Source organism: Argopecten irradians, chromosome 1 (assembly GCF_041381155.1).
Source record: "Argopecten irradians isolate NY chromosome 1, Ai_NY, whole genome shotgun sequence".
Lineage (NCBI taxonomy): Eukaryota > Metazoa > Mollusca > Bivalvia > Pectinida > Pectinidae > Argopecten > Argopecten irradians.
In genome coordinates this window covers 45,343,584-45,360,352 of record NC_091134.1, presented here as the reverse complement: position 1 = coordinate 45,360,352, position 16,769 = coordinate 45,343,584, and the positions used below count along the sequence as shown (strand labels likewise).

At 33.2% G+C, this 16,769-nt stretch overlaps 1 protein-coding gene across 4 annotated transcripts; it reads left to right on the top strand.

Annotated features, from left to right (window-relative positions):
- Positions 1–3,677: 3,677 nt before the first annotated feature.
- Positions 3,678–15,959, top strand: LOC138329800 (ubiquitin carboxyl-terminal hydrolase 16-like). Of its 4 annotated transcripts, none has more exons than XM_069277117.1 (14): positions 3,678–3,942; positions 4,357–4,443; positions 5,154–5,201; positions 5,635–5,700; positions 5,966–6,114; positions 9,004–9,088; positions 9,464–9,500; positions 10,466–10,554; positions 11,362–11,415; positions 11,718–11,766; positions 12,229–12,621; positions 12,989–13,074; positions 13,918–14,016; positions 14,692–15,959. In XM_069277117.1, exons 1-14 carry the CDS (start codon positions 3,778–3,780, stop codon positions 15,049–15,051), a joined length of 1,767 nt encoding a protein of 588 aa, XP_069133218.1. In that variant the 5' UTR covers positions 3,678–3,777; the 3' UTR covers positions 15,052–15,959. The 4 variants fall into 4 exon arrangements, with proteins under 4 accessions (XP_069133218.1, XP_069133212.1, XP_069133204.1 ...); XM_069277111.1 differs by having other exon boundaries at positions 11,857–12,621; XM_069277103.1 differs by having other exon boundaries at positions 4,390–4,443; positions 11,718–12,621.
- The last annotated feature ends 810 nt before the right edge of the window (positions 15,960–16,769 follow it).

The window sequence follows — 16,769 nt, the reverse complement described above, 5'->3', positions numbered from 1 at the left end:
GTACTGTACGACCTCATATCGCCCAGGGGACTAGACAATAATAAAATGCCGTAACGAGTTCTCCGACCTGGAAACTTGTCAAAAACATGTGTTTATCCCTAACCCGAATGATTTATTATATATGATAACATATAAAACACAGCATAAACACTTCATTCCATAAACAAAACAAACACTTGATAATTATTTAGATATTAGCTTAAACAAAACTATAGAAATACACATGATGCTTATATCTTGTGACATGTGTGAATAACGCGGTTGAAGTTATATATGACGTAATAAGATGATTTCACGGAAATATGACAACTCTCTCGTAAGTGGAAAATTTTCTGTCAAACGACATTGATGTTTATTAAGAATATCTTGTTTCGATGCTATGAACGTCATATATAGAGTTATGAAAAAATGATTAAAGTATGCGTAAGTTTAAGATTGAAAGTTTTCTTTACTAGCGAATCAGCATTATCAATGTAAACACATATTTTATATATAAACTAAAGATGATATACCACTGACAAATGATATTTTTTCACTATCAAAAACAGGAGCAGACGAAGCTACTTACTTTACACAATTACCACCATTGAAAAGTTTGAGCTTCTAATTTGCATCCCGAAAAAAATCCCTGGCACTATGTCCTATATGGAATGATCGAAGTACTGATTACGCATGCACCGAATGCCGAATGCATTTCATTTTTTAAAATTATTTTTTGTGTTAATTAGACAAATAGGTACACGATTAAACACCAATTATTGTTCAAATTATGAGTATCATTTATGCTCTGTCGGCGATGGAGCATCTTTAAGAGTATTTAAAATCTGTATATATCATGATGTAGCGCATTTCCTTTTTAGTTGAATTTACAACGGGTCAATATGCTTATTTAAGTATAAACAACAGAATATTCACTATTTTGGTACCATATTTTATGGCGGAAAGATACTATAATGACTATATAATGCGGTTAGCTTCCCTGGATGTGATGAAAAACTACTGATCATCACAGTATAAATATAAGGTGAAATTATGGGATAAACAAGTTTCCCAAGGCGTGACTGTTACTTATCTTAACTCTCGTTAGTTAATTTTAACTAAATAAACTAACGATATTTTGATAAACGACAATCGCGCGTGGGGAACCTTTATCTATAAAACTCACAAACAAAAAGTATAAGAAAAATACTATTCGAAATAATTTATTCGCATTTTGAATATGAATAATAGTTGAATGACGTGTGTTGAAGCGGATGACCTTGATATCCAGCAAAGGTCTTGAGTCTTTGAACTACATTTAAAGTGAATAGTCGGGCAAGAAAACCAGTCTAAATGCGTTCATTGGCCTTCCAAAAGTTCTCACATATTAATACGACGGTCAAGTTCTCCTTAGTTTCCCAGTTCTGACCATTAAAGTAAAGAAAAGTTGAAAGCATTGAAAGCGAGGCTGCGTGGAAATGTAACCACGGACATAGTGAGCCGGGAGGACGTTTTAGAATTTCCATACTTTAAATTAATTTCTTCGTACGCAGACAGATTTTGACGAGAGATTTTATTTTTCCATTTCATAAGAAATTATACTGGTTTCATTCACACCATTTTTACCGACTTTAGCCATCCTTGCCCGACTGTTCACTTTAAACATTCAAAAGACATTGTGACCTTATATTTGATCTTCAAAGTCGCAGTGGAAAATTGCTTAAGATATACCAAAACATTTCTCGAAAAACCAAGAGGCAAATATATATTGCATCTTACAAAACTAACCTTCAAATATGGTAACAGAAATATAATCTTATAAAACTAACCTTCAAATATGGTTACAGAAATATAATCTTATAAAACTAACCTTCAAATATGGTTACAGAAATTAAAAAAAAATCATAAGTGATGAGTTCTTGACAACCCCAATTGTCAATTTTAAACTTACGAATACATATTCCATAAATTTAAGGAAATCCACAAAGCATTACAGAAGTTGTGGGAAGAATATCAATTACGGAACCGTTCGTAACTTTTGTAATATGTTTTACTAAAATAGCTGTATCAATATTAATTTGCAGCGGCCAGATATGCTCAATCTTAAAATAACTACGAGACCATACACAAGAGACTTAATAGGATATGTGTTCGTGTGTAAAATGTTAACACATATCTACATGTATCTTAATGAATATCGGTCATTTTTTCAAAGCCGTTCAGCATTAACAATTTGTGTGACCTTATATTTCATCTTCAAAGTCGCGGTGGCAATTTGGTTTAGATGTAGCGAAACACTTATCGAAAAACCAAGAGGCAAATATATATTTAATTAATATGTGTCTGGGTGTGCTAACCGGGATTGTTTCCGATTTTCCGGTGTCACCTCATTGGTTATACTCCCCTCTACACTAAAATGACATCTGACACGATAGTGTAACTTCCCCGATAAATCCCATAGATGGTGCACAACAGAGAAGGTATGACCTACAGTGTTACCTAACTAAAATACATTGCCAAAGATACCGAGCAGGACACCCGGCTATGTTGTTGCATTAGATACGTATACAATCAGTGGAAGCACCTAGTTGGTAGAATCTGGCTGGTATACGCTATAGGAAATAATAAAAATGCCAGAAACAAAACATTGATCGAAATGATTTATCAATGGTTAATATCATGTAAGGGAGTAGTTGATCATGTAAATAAAACCTTTTTGTTAGTCTAGTTCCTCAGCACAGCAGCCGCAACATTTAAAAACAACGTTTGGTTCCCTGGCAAGGGATAGTTGGTCATTGTATGTCAGTGACACCAAATTTATCAATAATCGATACATCATCTTGAAAATGATTGATAACGCTCTCTTCATTCAATGATTACGTAAACATTATTTAGTGTCCCTTTCTATTTAAAGAATTGAACATGGATTCTTTTCAGTGCCACTCTGATACTTGAAGATCTGTGTCATGAAAGTAATCCGTAAAGCTACATTCAGTTTCGATATTTAGATAGATGCTAACACTGTTGGAAATGTAGGTCCGTCTTTCAAACAATTAATGTTTCACTTCGGAAGTAGGTCAGGTGTGCGGGTATACTGAGGTTATCTCCCTTTGAACACGATCCGTATTGACACATTGTGCAGTAAAACTCTGAGTTTATAACTATCGTCCCTCTTTTAAAATAAATCATAATAATACCTTCTTAAAACGAAAATTCCAAAGAAGCTCTTGTTTATATTGTAACATATTTTGCTTTTTTTTTTCTGTTAGTTTGTTGTTATTGTGTTACGTGAATTAGTACATGTATGAGAATCTATTGAACATTGTATTGTATTACAAAGTGTATGGGTACTGTGTACATGCTGATAAAGTTACACTTGATTTTGAAATGGCTACAGTGGGTTAGTTTGTAGATTCTTTATGTGTATAGACATATATATATAATTACTTATATATATGTTTTATCAATGAGACGAGGTTCACTCCTGCAGACGTCTCTTGTCAAACAATGTTATATATCACGTGATACATGTAATAGTAATCCTTTGATACCGTTACCGGTATGGTAACAACAGTAAACAAACAGGAAATAACAATTTACCGGTCGTTTTTATAAAATATTGTGAATTGACGTACTATATAATATCTGCTAATATCAAATTTCAATTTAAATAGTAAACTATCTACTTTCACTTTCGCTTTGTGTGGATTTTCCCACCCTAATTGAGACACTTCATTCACACATATAGAGGCTCACCTTGAACAACGGTTTAGCAATTAGCAGCGTTCCACCACGATAATGATGGGCTTTCCATGGGAAGAGATTTCGTCTCTGATATGGAAATGGTTTATATACAAACAAACACAGGTTTCCCTAACATGGAAGCAATGGGGATTGCCTAAAAAGGCGGGCTGCATTTGCGGAATGAGTGTCCTTGTTTTCGCTTATATTGTAATCAAAGTGGTAAGATATACCTTTTATTGATTTGTTGAATCTTCACATGCACGACATAGATCAAACAATAGATTTTTTTTTCTATCTTGTAGAAACATTTGTACGCATATGTACATATGTTCTTAGTTTCTTCATTTTGCTACTTTCGGTTTTCGTAGATATATCATTACGGTTTGTTTTGAATATGTCATTTTCTTAAACTGTTCTTTGATATATATCAATTCAATGATAATGTACGTAGATTAATAAAAATGAATCCAGTAAGGATATCTATAGATCTATATCAGTGCAACAGGTCAAACTGTTAATGCCTATTTTTAGAAATATCTAAATGTTGCACACATGTAATATATCTCAAGGAACTAAAAATGATTAACTGAATATTCAGTATATGTGTTGTTTTTCCGTCAAATTTCTAAATAGATTGTTGGTGCAGTTAAAATTGTATGTCGACAGAAACGACGTCAACCACTTGTGGAACGACGGAACGGCGCCAGGCGTGAGATACAGGTACCGTACTTACATTGACAGTATGTGATTTTGTTTGATACCTCATCTCAGATGAGACAATTTACATATGATTTATGTCACATATAGATACTATTTTATTTTGATGGTATTATTCACGAACCAAATTATCCAAATAAGATCGAAAATGACCAGGGGTACGGAAATTGCATAAATATAAGTTTTTTTTACCGTTTTTTCTGACTTTTGAAAATAAAATGGCTAACAGTTTCAAAATAGCTTTAAATAAATGTTTTTTATGCTAGACACTCTATCGCTAGAAAAAAAAATAAATAAAAAAATGTGATGTTGAAAAAAATATTAATTTTGAATTATTTTAAAACAAATTTAAAAATATAGATCTAATTCCATTAAAAACGCGCCCTCCGCTGACGAATGGTAACTTTTCTCTATCAAAAACGGGGCAGATGAATATAATTTTCTTGATTACCAAAAGTTGTTTACTTAACACTATTGGTCTATTGAAAAGTTTGAACTTCTTATTTTAATAAACGTCTTGAGAATATTTTAGATTATTGATGTTCGTGAAAATAGAGCCCCAGACAATGTATCATGTGATATCTTGATTGACAGTACTAGCTTAGTGTGTATCATACAGCAGATTATGCTTGCTTAGGAAATCATTCATTACATTGTTTTAAACCTATGTTGATTTTAGGATGTGACCACAGTGTATGACTTTTTGTTTGTAGGGTATACCCAACATTGGCAACACTTGTTATATGAATGCTGTTCTACAGGTGATTATATTTAGTATTATAAAGGAGTATTTGTAGATTTCAGTGATAGTCAAGTTTTGCGCCTATTCTGGCCAAACAAATCTAAACGAAATACGTATTCAATGAAACTTAATTGCAATAAAAATGAAGAATCAAAGAATTGAAAAACATCTTTAAGACATTTTCATGCGTTTAACAATCATCAACTATGATAAAGAAGATATACACAAAATGAATTTCTAAAACATGAATTAAATTATGTAAAGAAGGTTACAACACACCCCAGAAACTAAACAATCTACCTGTAATGTAATTCAAAGCGCCTTAGAACCTACTGAATCTGTAATGAAATATTATTATTTTGATATTTGATCATCTTTACTAAAATTGTTAATCATAAGTATACATAAACACGTGTATACATATCTGTTCATAAGTTGGTTCTGTTTCAAAGATGTTCTGCAGGACTCCACACTTTAGAGAACGACTACAACAAGCAGTTGAGAAAAAGTGGAAACAGGTAACTATATCAAGTCACACATAATACACACAAACCAGTTAAGATTATTACGCCATTCAATATTGGAGAAAGTGTTTGCATACACTTTTATTTTGGACAATTCTGAGTCAGTTACCGCGTCAAAGTTGTACATTCGATTATTCTGCTTATATAACTCACATCAAGATGTAGACACATTCTGATAAAGCATAGTATAAGCTTTATTATTATCTTTCGCAGGCATAACACCAATTTTACATATGTTTGTACAACATATACTAAATAGGTTGGATGTTTGGAACTTTTGAAAGAGCTCTTTATCCCACCACCACCACAGACAGACGTCGCTCTACTAGGCTTGGTGGAGGCCGTAGCGTATGAATCTCCAGTTCCATCATCCTTTCCTTTCGGAGTTCTTAATGCGGTTCGTGAAATGTAAGTTTATATCTACAATTTTGTAATTTATAGATTCAGATAAGGTAATTTGATAAACACATATTATATATTCTGAATATTTTGAATTATGTTAAGACGACCATGTGTGTATATACCTGTATCAGTATCGTCTGTGAGGAAAGGGGAACAAATCATTTTGTTTTTGTTTTCCTCTGTAATCAGCATTTTATCATTAACCTTTAACCAAGAAATCTATTTACTTAATATTTGCTACTACAGTTATTAGCAGTTACTATACTCCTGGAGTTACTTTACTGTTGTTATAGCCACCCCTTGACTATCTCATTACATAGATAAGGCAGCTAAAGGAATAAAAAACTATCACAGGCCTGCAGATATTTCCTTTGTAGATTACAGGGAGAACGACGCCAAACTACAAAGCAAAACAGTCAACCAGTGTTCCTTAATTCGATTCTTTTTATTTACATCATAGGAATAAACTACCTACTCATTTGTTGCCTTCGGTTTTGCTAAGGAATATATCAGGGGTAGATTTAACGACAGTTATATGAACCCCTTGAATATCTTGATGCTTATCAAGGGGTCATAGCTTAGATTGCAAGGTTATCGTGATAGTACACAGCAACTAGCTTAGTAAGATAGAGTCATGTATATATCATATTTGTGATACAAGTATGACAAACGGTTTGGTTACGTTAGATTTTGTTTGTGTTTGTATATTGATTATCAGGTGACAAAACAGAGTTATCTCAAATGGGCACAGACAAGCGTTATTTTAATATATATTGTAGTATGTTTGTCAAGGAATTTGATGGAAATTGAAGTCTAAAAATAAATCAACAGTGACATTGAATTTTCATAAGAAAATAAAATCAAGTATGCATTTCCGGTACAGAGTATCACAAATCATTTCAACAATAATTATTGTAGTGTTCCAAATCCACAACACTCACAATACGCACGAATACCGCATTCAGAGGATAATGTCCGTATAAAACAATGGTTGATATGATGATGTTATTTAAGCATTAAACTATCTTCCTATGGCATCTACGGTCTATATAGATGCCTCTATATAGACCATAGATGCCATAGGAAGATAGTTTAATACTTATATTTACATTATCAACTCATTTTAGGGTCTCTGCATTAACATTGTTCAAGCTAGATCAGGAACACCGTTTATCAACGACGATTTAATCCACAAGATGGAACAGCCGTTTTTACGGTGATCAGTTGGCGTCACCACGTCAACATTAGTGACGTCATACTGGTCACGTTTTGGGTGTCAGTTATACCGTCATATATTTCACTTTGCCTTGGTTAGTTTATATAGTAGAAGTGACAAGTAAATGTAAATATATACTAATGTAGATTAACCTTTTAAGTATTGTGCAACAGATACGCATTATATATTTTCTGTTTTTCAAATCATTACTATGTCATAAAGTTATGTAATCATTACACGAGTCGTCAGAGATAACTGACACAATACAACAATTGTTTGTATCGGCCGTGACCTATCAATTGATGTCGCGTCTCAGCTGCTACCGTGATAGGTGAACGAGCAGATACAGCAATTAGACAATATAGATAGCTCCGTGGGCGGGGCTACGATACGAAGAACAATTTTTCACAAGAGATAAGATTCAGAAAATAGCAACAACATAAAACACTGTCACATCATTTTCATTGGTAATATCAAACATATCTATATTAGTCTCAGTCACAACAATCTTTTCCACAGTAAATAAATTTACACCTATCAACATTTCTCCAAACAGATTAAGAAGAAATGAATCTTTGATTTGTAAAGTTGCAACTGCATTTTACAGGAATGTCGTACGTTAGCCGTGTTTTTTTGTAACCCGTGTCTCATGAGTCGAAATGTATTCCGATACATTTAATAAGGAGACTAATATTTCTTTAATGGCTGCAACAACGTAGCTCTGAACGATGAACGAAGGATTTCTGACAGATGGTCGTCGTCAGAGATACGATTCACGTGTGTAATGTAAGTTTACAATTAAATTCAACAATATCCAAATTTCTAAAATAAACTGATCATCCTTTTACCCACCTTCATGTCTAAATTATGTTTGTAAGCACATTTCAACTCGCATCTCTGACACGTTATGGTTCACATGGCCGCCATGATGATTCTCATAAACCTACTTTACCATATTTGGAATAACCTGACTTACTTGCTCACGATTATTTACTACGAAAGATGATTTCACAGATTTTTTAACTTCAGTTTGAAAAGTTTCACAATGTTTATTTTGTGTTTGTTGACTTTTGTTTTAGCTTTTTACCTTTTGATTGTTTCATTTCGTCACTGTTTCCGGTACATCAAACATGGTGGTGTATTTGAAAAGAATTATGTGTGTGTTGTGTTTGCCTTGAATTTTGCCACTTGTAGTTGACGAAACATTATAATCAGCAGAATTGTTATTTGAATATTTATAATAGTTGTTAGTACAATACATTTACATATGGGTATTATCCGAGAAATGTACATATTTGTATCAGCCTGACACTAGATCGGACTTCGGTAAAGTGCAGAGCAAGGTAACACATGCCCAGCCTTTCAGTCGCCGCGATAGCCAATGAGGGGCCCTGTCAGTAAAACCTAAACATTAAAGAAATCAGCCTAAATAAAACAATGATAATTAATTCATGAAATCACCTAAAATGTTTTCAAGGCATTCAATTGTCTTGGTCAAATTGACCTGAATACCTATGCATGTGCATTTAATTGTATTTTATATAAGAAATAACGTTCATCATATTTGTTAAGTGTGTGCCTGATTATGTTTGCTTTTTATGACAATAACATGTGTTTAAAATAAACAACAAATAACAATTAAAACAAAGTGTCTCATTAATCAAATCACCTATTTACAGCGATAAAACATTCAAGGGGAACAACCAACAGGACAGTTATCAGTTCTTCAATACGGTGATGGAAGGCCTCGAGGATTGCTCTCAGGTAATATACAAAACATCTTATCCCCAATCAAATTCAACACGAGAAGTTTACACGACTTTATAGAGTATTTTCTCAGTTGTGTGAACTGATCGATACAGTAAAGTTATCAGTTGCATTTTCAAGCAAGTCGTTATATATTTTCAACAGGTAAGGTGACGATTAGTCCCTTGTGAGTTTTGGGGGTTTAAACAGGATGGTCAATTTTTTGGTTGGTCCACATTTGCTAGAACCAAATTAAAGGCAGTATTATTTTTAAAGTTAAGGAATCTAATCCAGACAACCAATTACGTATTAAACATGAATTTCAAATGTTCAGTTTATTGAGACCTTTCCACTTATATGATTTTTATTGCTCATTTTGTTTCTTTATATCAGTGGAAGAAGAGGAAGAGGGTAAATCCTAATGAAACAGGTTAGTGAAGAAACGATGATCTATTCGAATTGATAAATAAATACATACAAGTGTAGGATCGATATGATAATTATGCTTCAAATTCAATCAGATTAAAATAAATCTCAATTTGTCAAGGTTTTTAATTGTTTTTCTATATTCATGACATTTAATGGTAAATTATAATGACGAGGATATCATTTGGTTTCCTCTGATTCATTTATGGCGCTTAACCTTGGAACATATTGCTATGAAAATGATTCTATCTAAATCTTTCCCTGGTAATGAGTCAGCGCAGTCTCTCATAGAAAAGGATAGATTAGTTTTAACAGCTAAGAGCGGATACCCCTCCAATATTTGGTTGACCAACAATCTACACAAGCCCTAACTAGTTAGTTCGAAACATACAGCAGGAATTTAGCGGATACATGTCGATATTATATCTTTAATTTGCCTTCCACATCATAGTTTCGTTCTCGATAATCAATGGGTGTCATAGTAAAACTGAAGGCATTTCAGGAGAATAACACTGAAAGCAGTTTAAAAGAAAGAAACAAAACATTGAATAAAGTTATGTTTATAAACATTATGTATAGATTCCATTTGAAAATATTTTCTACGAGCCATACAATGTACCATTATTCGATTATTTTAATATACATCTAATGTACATCAAACTACCAAACGAAGCGTTCAGCTTTGCTATGACATAATTCAGGGGGATATAACGACATCGATAGTAACCCCTGGATTATCGAGGATGCAGTGGTATGATAAGAGTCAAACATAAGCCAGTTGTATGGTACTGGATTTTCTCCTTGCAATATACTGATCCTCAACCTCAAAAACCTAGGTAAGAATCCATCTTCCATAAAACCCATAAGATAAATAGTCTTAGATATCGCTAAAATGTTAAAACAAGATATTAATATTGAGCGAAGTAAAACATTTCATTTTTATTAATTTATATTCCTTTGATTATTCAGCGACGGAGACTCTGATGAATAATTCCCCAGTATCCCGATTGTTTGGAGGTGTTTTCTGTGCCATATATACCTACGACACATGTAAGCACGTGAGTGGCCAAAACTTTAAATAACTAATTAGAAACAACAATAATAATAGCATATAATATTGCATGGGTAAAACATGAACGACAGAAGTATTTGGTGGTAGAATCAGTTTTCAGATTTAAAAGCAAAATTAGTTGTTCAGAAGGTAAGCGGAATTTCCTTATTTAATTATATGTTTCCTTAAAGTATGAGACAAAGAAATAATCCAACCGTGTGGACAAAAAATTGTCAAATTTTCAAGGCGATCTGCTCCTTTATCAAGACACACAAAACGAACAAGATTACATAATAAGACAATGAAAGAAATCAAATATTTAACAGCGCAATTAACCCTTCGGCAAGTGGCAGCCGAAGGCCGGATCTACCGGATCTACCGGATCTTTCCTTAAAGTAGATTCATTGAATCTTGGTAGGTGTTAGTGTTATTTCGGACTGAAGAAGGCCCTATAGTGGCTGAATATATATTCCATAGACATGATTTTAATTTTACTTTGAATTTATTTTGGCCTTTTATTTCGGATTATTAATACACTAGCTTTATACAGTTTTTACCTAATTAAGATTCATTGAAGGAAAGAAATATAAAAATAAGTTCATAAAGTGTTTCTTAAAGAATAACACTGACAAATATTTTATCAGGAAGTCGATTGAAATGAATTAAACAAAATCCTTGTGGAAACATACAATCGATAATTTGAAAGGAATTCGTGTCGATTTGCACGTTACATGTAAATGCATCGAATGGTGTTCGATAATGCTATCGGTGATTTTTTTCTTTAATTGATATTTACACCAATTTTTTTTCGCAGATAGAGCCAGTGTTTCAGAGGTTTACCAGTATCCCAGTACAAGTTAACCACATGGTTCGTATCTTATTATCACAATTTCAAATTGCAGTTGAAAAAACAAATGGTTACAATCATTTATTAAATAAAGACAACATGATTTGTGCTGTCTTTTTATTCTATTAGAATAGTTTCATTTTAAAAAGGCAATCACCAGAATATTTGTGATTTATAGTATTTCATATTATCTTTTAATTACCAAATGAACACAAATAAGTCTAATAGCTGTGTTGGCAGATATTTGATAAATTGTAATTCACAACTGATACAAGTAAGCAAATTACAATAAAAAACATATCTAAATTTAATGTATTCCTTAGGCTGAAGACGAAAATCCTGCTTTACCACCACATGTGGCAACAGACCAACCTTACCAGGCGCAACAGCAGCTAGACTGGAGTGAAAAGTCAAATGATTCCAAACAGAAACAAGAAGGCGAACAAGAGGCAACGGACCAACCTTACCAGTCGCAACAACAGCAGTCAGATGAGACCGACAAGTCAACTGGTTCCGAACAGAAACAAGAAGGCAAACAAGAGGCAACCGACCAACCTAACCAGTCGCAAAAACAGCAGCTAGACGGGAACGACAAGTCAACTGGTTCCGAACAGAAACCAATATGCAAACAAGAGGCAACGGACCAACCTAACCAGTCGCAACAACAGCAGCTAGAAAAGAGCGACAAGTTAACTGGTTCCGAACAGAAACAAGACGGTGAACAAGAGGCAACGGGACAACCTAACCAGTCGCAACAACAGCAGCTAGATGAGAGCAACAAGTCAAATAGTTCTGAACAGAAACCAAAAGAAGAACAAGAGGTAGCGGCCCAACCTTACCAGTCGCAACAACAGCAAATAGACGGGAGCGACAAGTCAACTGGTTCTGAACAGAAACAAGAAGGCGAACAAGATGAAACGGACCAACCTAACCAGTCGCAACAACAACAGCTAGATGAGAGCGACAGGTTAGAAAGCGAGAACTCATTGCTAACCTCAACAGACCAGACTAAAATGCCGAAACAAAAGCAGCTAGATGAGTCAACACAGCAGAAACAGCATGAGAAGAATCATAATTGCACACCAGAGCCACCTCCTTGTCATCACCGTCTAAGAAATCTACCGGAAACTTTAACTGATTTAGAGAAAGGTCTAATGATGTGGACGGATATTGAATGCTTTCAGAAATTGTCTTGTAGAATATGTGAGAAAGAAGGCGTAACAAAAGGTAATTGATTTGGTTTTGGTAAACAAAAAAGGGCGGTAAAATCAACGTACCGGTGGAGATTAGAAAATATTTTGATCACAGCTTCATACATGTATTTAATAAGGAATTTCCGATAGAATCATAATAATGAAAAAGGACTTAATGTATGCTTGCTTAGTCAGCTTTACGAAGTTAGCATGGTCAGTGAGAATATTCAAACAAACCATTGTAATGAAATTAACAGCTCTGATGCAATACTGGTGTGATATTATTGATGATAAAGGCGAACAGGAACTTATATACAGAAAGTAGGACAGCTTTATACAGAATAATATGCCTGCATGGATACATCTTTTTACCATGGTATTCATTGTTCTTGTATTCACAGGAAAACCTGTTGTCTCAAGTAGCAGGACATTGCTGATGGCCCCGCTTCCTCCTGTTCTTGTGTTTCAGTTTAACAGATTTAAAATGGTACAGTTTGCATACACATTTTATTCCTTTACACAATCATTGTAATTATATTTTGGGGAAAAATGGTATTGAAAATTATACAAATTATCAAGGGAAATATTCGTGCTTCGAGACGTCACAGCATCTACAAAAAAATGCAGCTTCAGTTGCTATGGTAAACACTCTCGAAATATGCATAAATTATAAAAAAGTGGAAAATTGAGCGCATCCTTAAACAAACTTTTAAATTTCTCCAAAATATGTATTGGAAGTGCAGACATATTCATAGTAAATATTTGTTTGTTCAAGGAACCAAAAACTGGCCAAAATTGTCAAATCCACATTTTCATAATTTATGCATATTTTGGATGGTTACCATTGCAACTACATCTGTAAAAAGAGAAAAAAGTCATTTCAGGGCTATACTAAATATTTAAAATACAACGAATTAATATCACTTAATCAAAGTTTTGAAAATTTTGATGGATCTTGGGACCAAAAAGTGCACAAATCATATAAAGCCCTTTAAACTTCAATTTTAGATTTTAGACACTAGGGAAAGGTGATTTACGTTCGAAATATTACGTGTATATATGTTCATGTTTGGAGAATTTATTTGCAGTCTTTAAAAGAAAAAGAAAAATGATATCTGATAACGTTACTGTATGAGAGAAAATCCGTTCATGTGTGGCTAGGAATGATGGGTCTATCGGAGGGATCACATACAGTCGTAAAACCCTTGGCAGACTTAGAACATTATTATATTGTGTAACCCACGTATTATATCCCTATCCATAAAATTCACATACGAAAGGTTCTTATAATATGTTACAGATGCTAATTATAATGCCTGCATTTGTATAGGGTTCCGAAGGCACTCTGGAGAAGATGGACAAAAAGTTGAGTTATCCTGAGTGTTTTGACATGGCACCATACTGTTCAAACGGTGTCGACGTTTACAATGTATGTATCTATATACACTTTATAATATTTCACATCGCATCTAATATTTTGGTTAACCAATAAATGAGTTGAGGAAAACCAATATGCATACACATATCGTCCATAGAGAACCTATAGTAACACTAACCATTGTGTGTGATATAATTTTGTTTAGTAGCAACACCTGAAATCTTTTTTTTTTCTTCTGTACTCAGAATTGGCTCGTCATATATTAAAATACAATTTATACATATCATAAACATATCATTTAAAAATAATAACGTTTTTGAATATATGTAAAAAATAACTAAAAGTAAGTAAATGAAATAAATCAAAGAGTTGTTTAATCTTAAATGTAGTGAAATAAGTATTTATTAAATTGTGCTGTTAATGTCTTGTCTAATATTTATCTATTTATGTTATATTTCGTGGCACGGAGCCATTTCATCATCGTACTTTTTTCTGTCGTATTATTTTTTCATACTTTTATTTTCCTTTTGGCATATACGTATCGTCCATAGAGAACTTTAAGTAACACTTACCATTGTGTGTGATATAATTTTGTTTAGTAGCAACACCTGAAATCAATTTGAAATGAAAAATGTAATATCTTTATTTTTTTTTCAAATACGTAAATGCTTTTTCAGATATCGATTCAAATATTGTTTGTCTATAACTCTTGATTTTTCCCTGTAGATGATGACTGGTTCGGACTCTGGAGAGTACCGGTACCGTCTGTACGGAGTTGTTAGTCACAGCGGCTCATCACGTGGAGGTCACTACAAAGCTCGTGTTCGCAAGACAAGACCTCAGCAGGAGGGTCACCAGGAGGAAGGCCAGTGGCAAGATCCTGAGAGATTCAAGGACGACATCATGCAATTCTGGGAAGGAAAGAAACAATTAAGTGATTACAAACCTACCGAAAGCACACCAGACACGTGGTATACGATAAGCGATACATTGGTGAATGAAGAAAATAGCGAAACTGCACTTTGTGACCCCAATGCTTACCTATTGTTCTATAAGCGAGTGTCAACAATTACTAGTCCCGCATAACATGTACGGAAACTGAGGATTTATATTTGAATGACGTGTACAATTATTCGTATAAATATATTGAATATTTGACTTGGGCGTAATTAAAAAGGTACATGTAGTTACAAACCATGGCCCTATGGAATACTTACAGGTTATTGGAATATGTGTCGATAATGGGAGTCCATCGGAACATAGACTTTAAATAGATCAAGTGTAATGGTATAGATGTTACAAAAATGCAACTTTCAATATTGTTCTTGAACATTGAAGAACAATTATACAACGGGAACTATATTACTATTTAAAATCGATACAGAAAACTGAACGATACAGCTGTCTAATCCTTCTTGGATTCATCAGTGTTATGTATAACTGAGGGACCCGTTTTCCAATTAAAATATAGTTTTTATTTACATCGAGGAGATAATACCTGATGAGAATTGACGATGATTTAAATCAAAACTTAATTAGATGGCAATACACATAAAGCGAAATATCAAAGCAAAAGCAAATTGCATTTATCGGAAAATAAATTATAAGATATTGAAAAACGTAAGAGCGCATAGGAATTTATACATATAAATGTTAAAAATTTAATAACCACAACTATCTACAATGTATATGACGGAATTATCTGTCAATAACAATTTTCATATGTGATTCGAATGTATTACCCATTTGTTTTACGATTATTGAAAATAAAATCTAGACTAAAAAAGCAATGAAATATTAAAATTTATTTCGTGAACATTTCGTTTAGGTGTATTCAATAAACAATGTGAATTGTGATCGAGGCATTTAATTGTAACTACACCGCATAAATGAATGAAATACAAATCAAATTTGACCAATGAAGTGTGAACATGGTTCGTTTTGAATTTGCTTGTTTTTGTGAATAAAGATAATAGTTGTTTATTTGAACTGTACATGTAGTTTGCTTGATCAATATAGATAAAATCACCTAAGGCTTGTCTTTGTGATTAGTATATCAACTCTGTATGTTTGTCATGATTTCAAAGGAAACGATATCTGATTTTTTTTAAACCACATCGACCCTTTTTTCATTATGATTATTGCTTTAAGTTAACGTAATGTAGTCCCTACATTACCCTGGCTGTTAATAGGACGTGAATTTAATCAAACAAACATGTAGTTTTTATCCCAAGGTCTTTTATTTTAGTATTAGATACGAAAAATTACACATTGACCTTTCACATTCACATTAATTGTTGTGCTTTTTGTGCCATGTGTATGTGAATAAAAGGCTAGTATTTTGGGGTCAAATCTTATTTTTCCTAGATTATTGTTTTAGTAATGAAAATGAAAATCAATACATACTTAGTCAGCCTTCTTTGTTATCCTTGCTTATCCCATTAAGGGTTTCATGATATAAAATTAATTATCTTACTGAGGGATTTTTATTTTTAGGAATATATCAAGGATAAGTTGGTGAATATTTTTGGAATTTTCCTTAGTTGTGAAAATGAAAGATCTATCTTGATTTATTGTGAGTTTGAAATAATTCTGGGTGGAATTTATGATAATCACTTACTTATGGTGTCGACAAAGATATATAAATTGAATGCCATAACTTAAATAACTAAGAAAACTAATATTAAAACAAAGTGTTGGCTTCATACACATTATCAGTTAAATATGCACACAAGCTACTGATATGTAATCAGTGTCGACTTAAACTGAGCTGATATTTGAAGCATAGTACGGTTGTGTATAGG

Coding starts and splice junctions, on each gene's coding strand:
- LOC138329800 (XM_069277098.1), top strand. CDS start 3,778: ATGATGGGCTTTCCATGGGAAGAGATTTCGTCTCTGATATGGAAATGG. Junction 12,622..12,988: donor GAAAGAAGGCGTAACAAAAG/GTAATTGATTTG, acceptor TTGTATTCACAG/GAAAACCTGTTGTCTCAAGT. Junction 13,075..13,917: donor AGTTTAACAGATTTAAAATG/GTACAGTTTGCA, acceptor GCATTTGTATAG/GGTTCCGAAGGCACTCTGGA.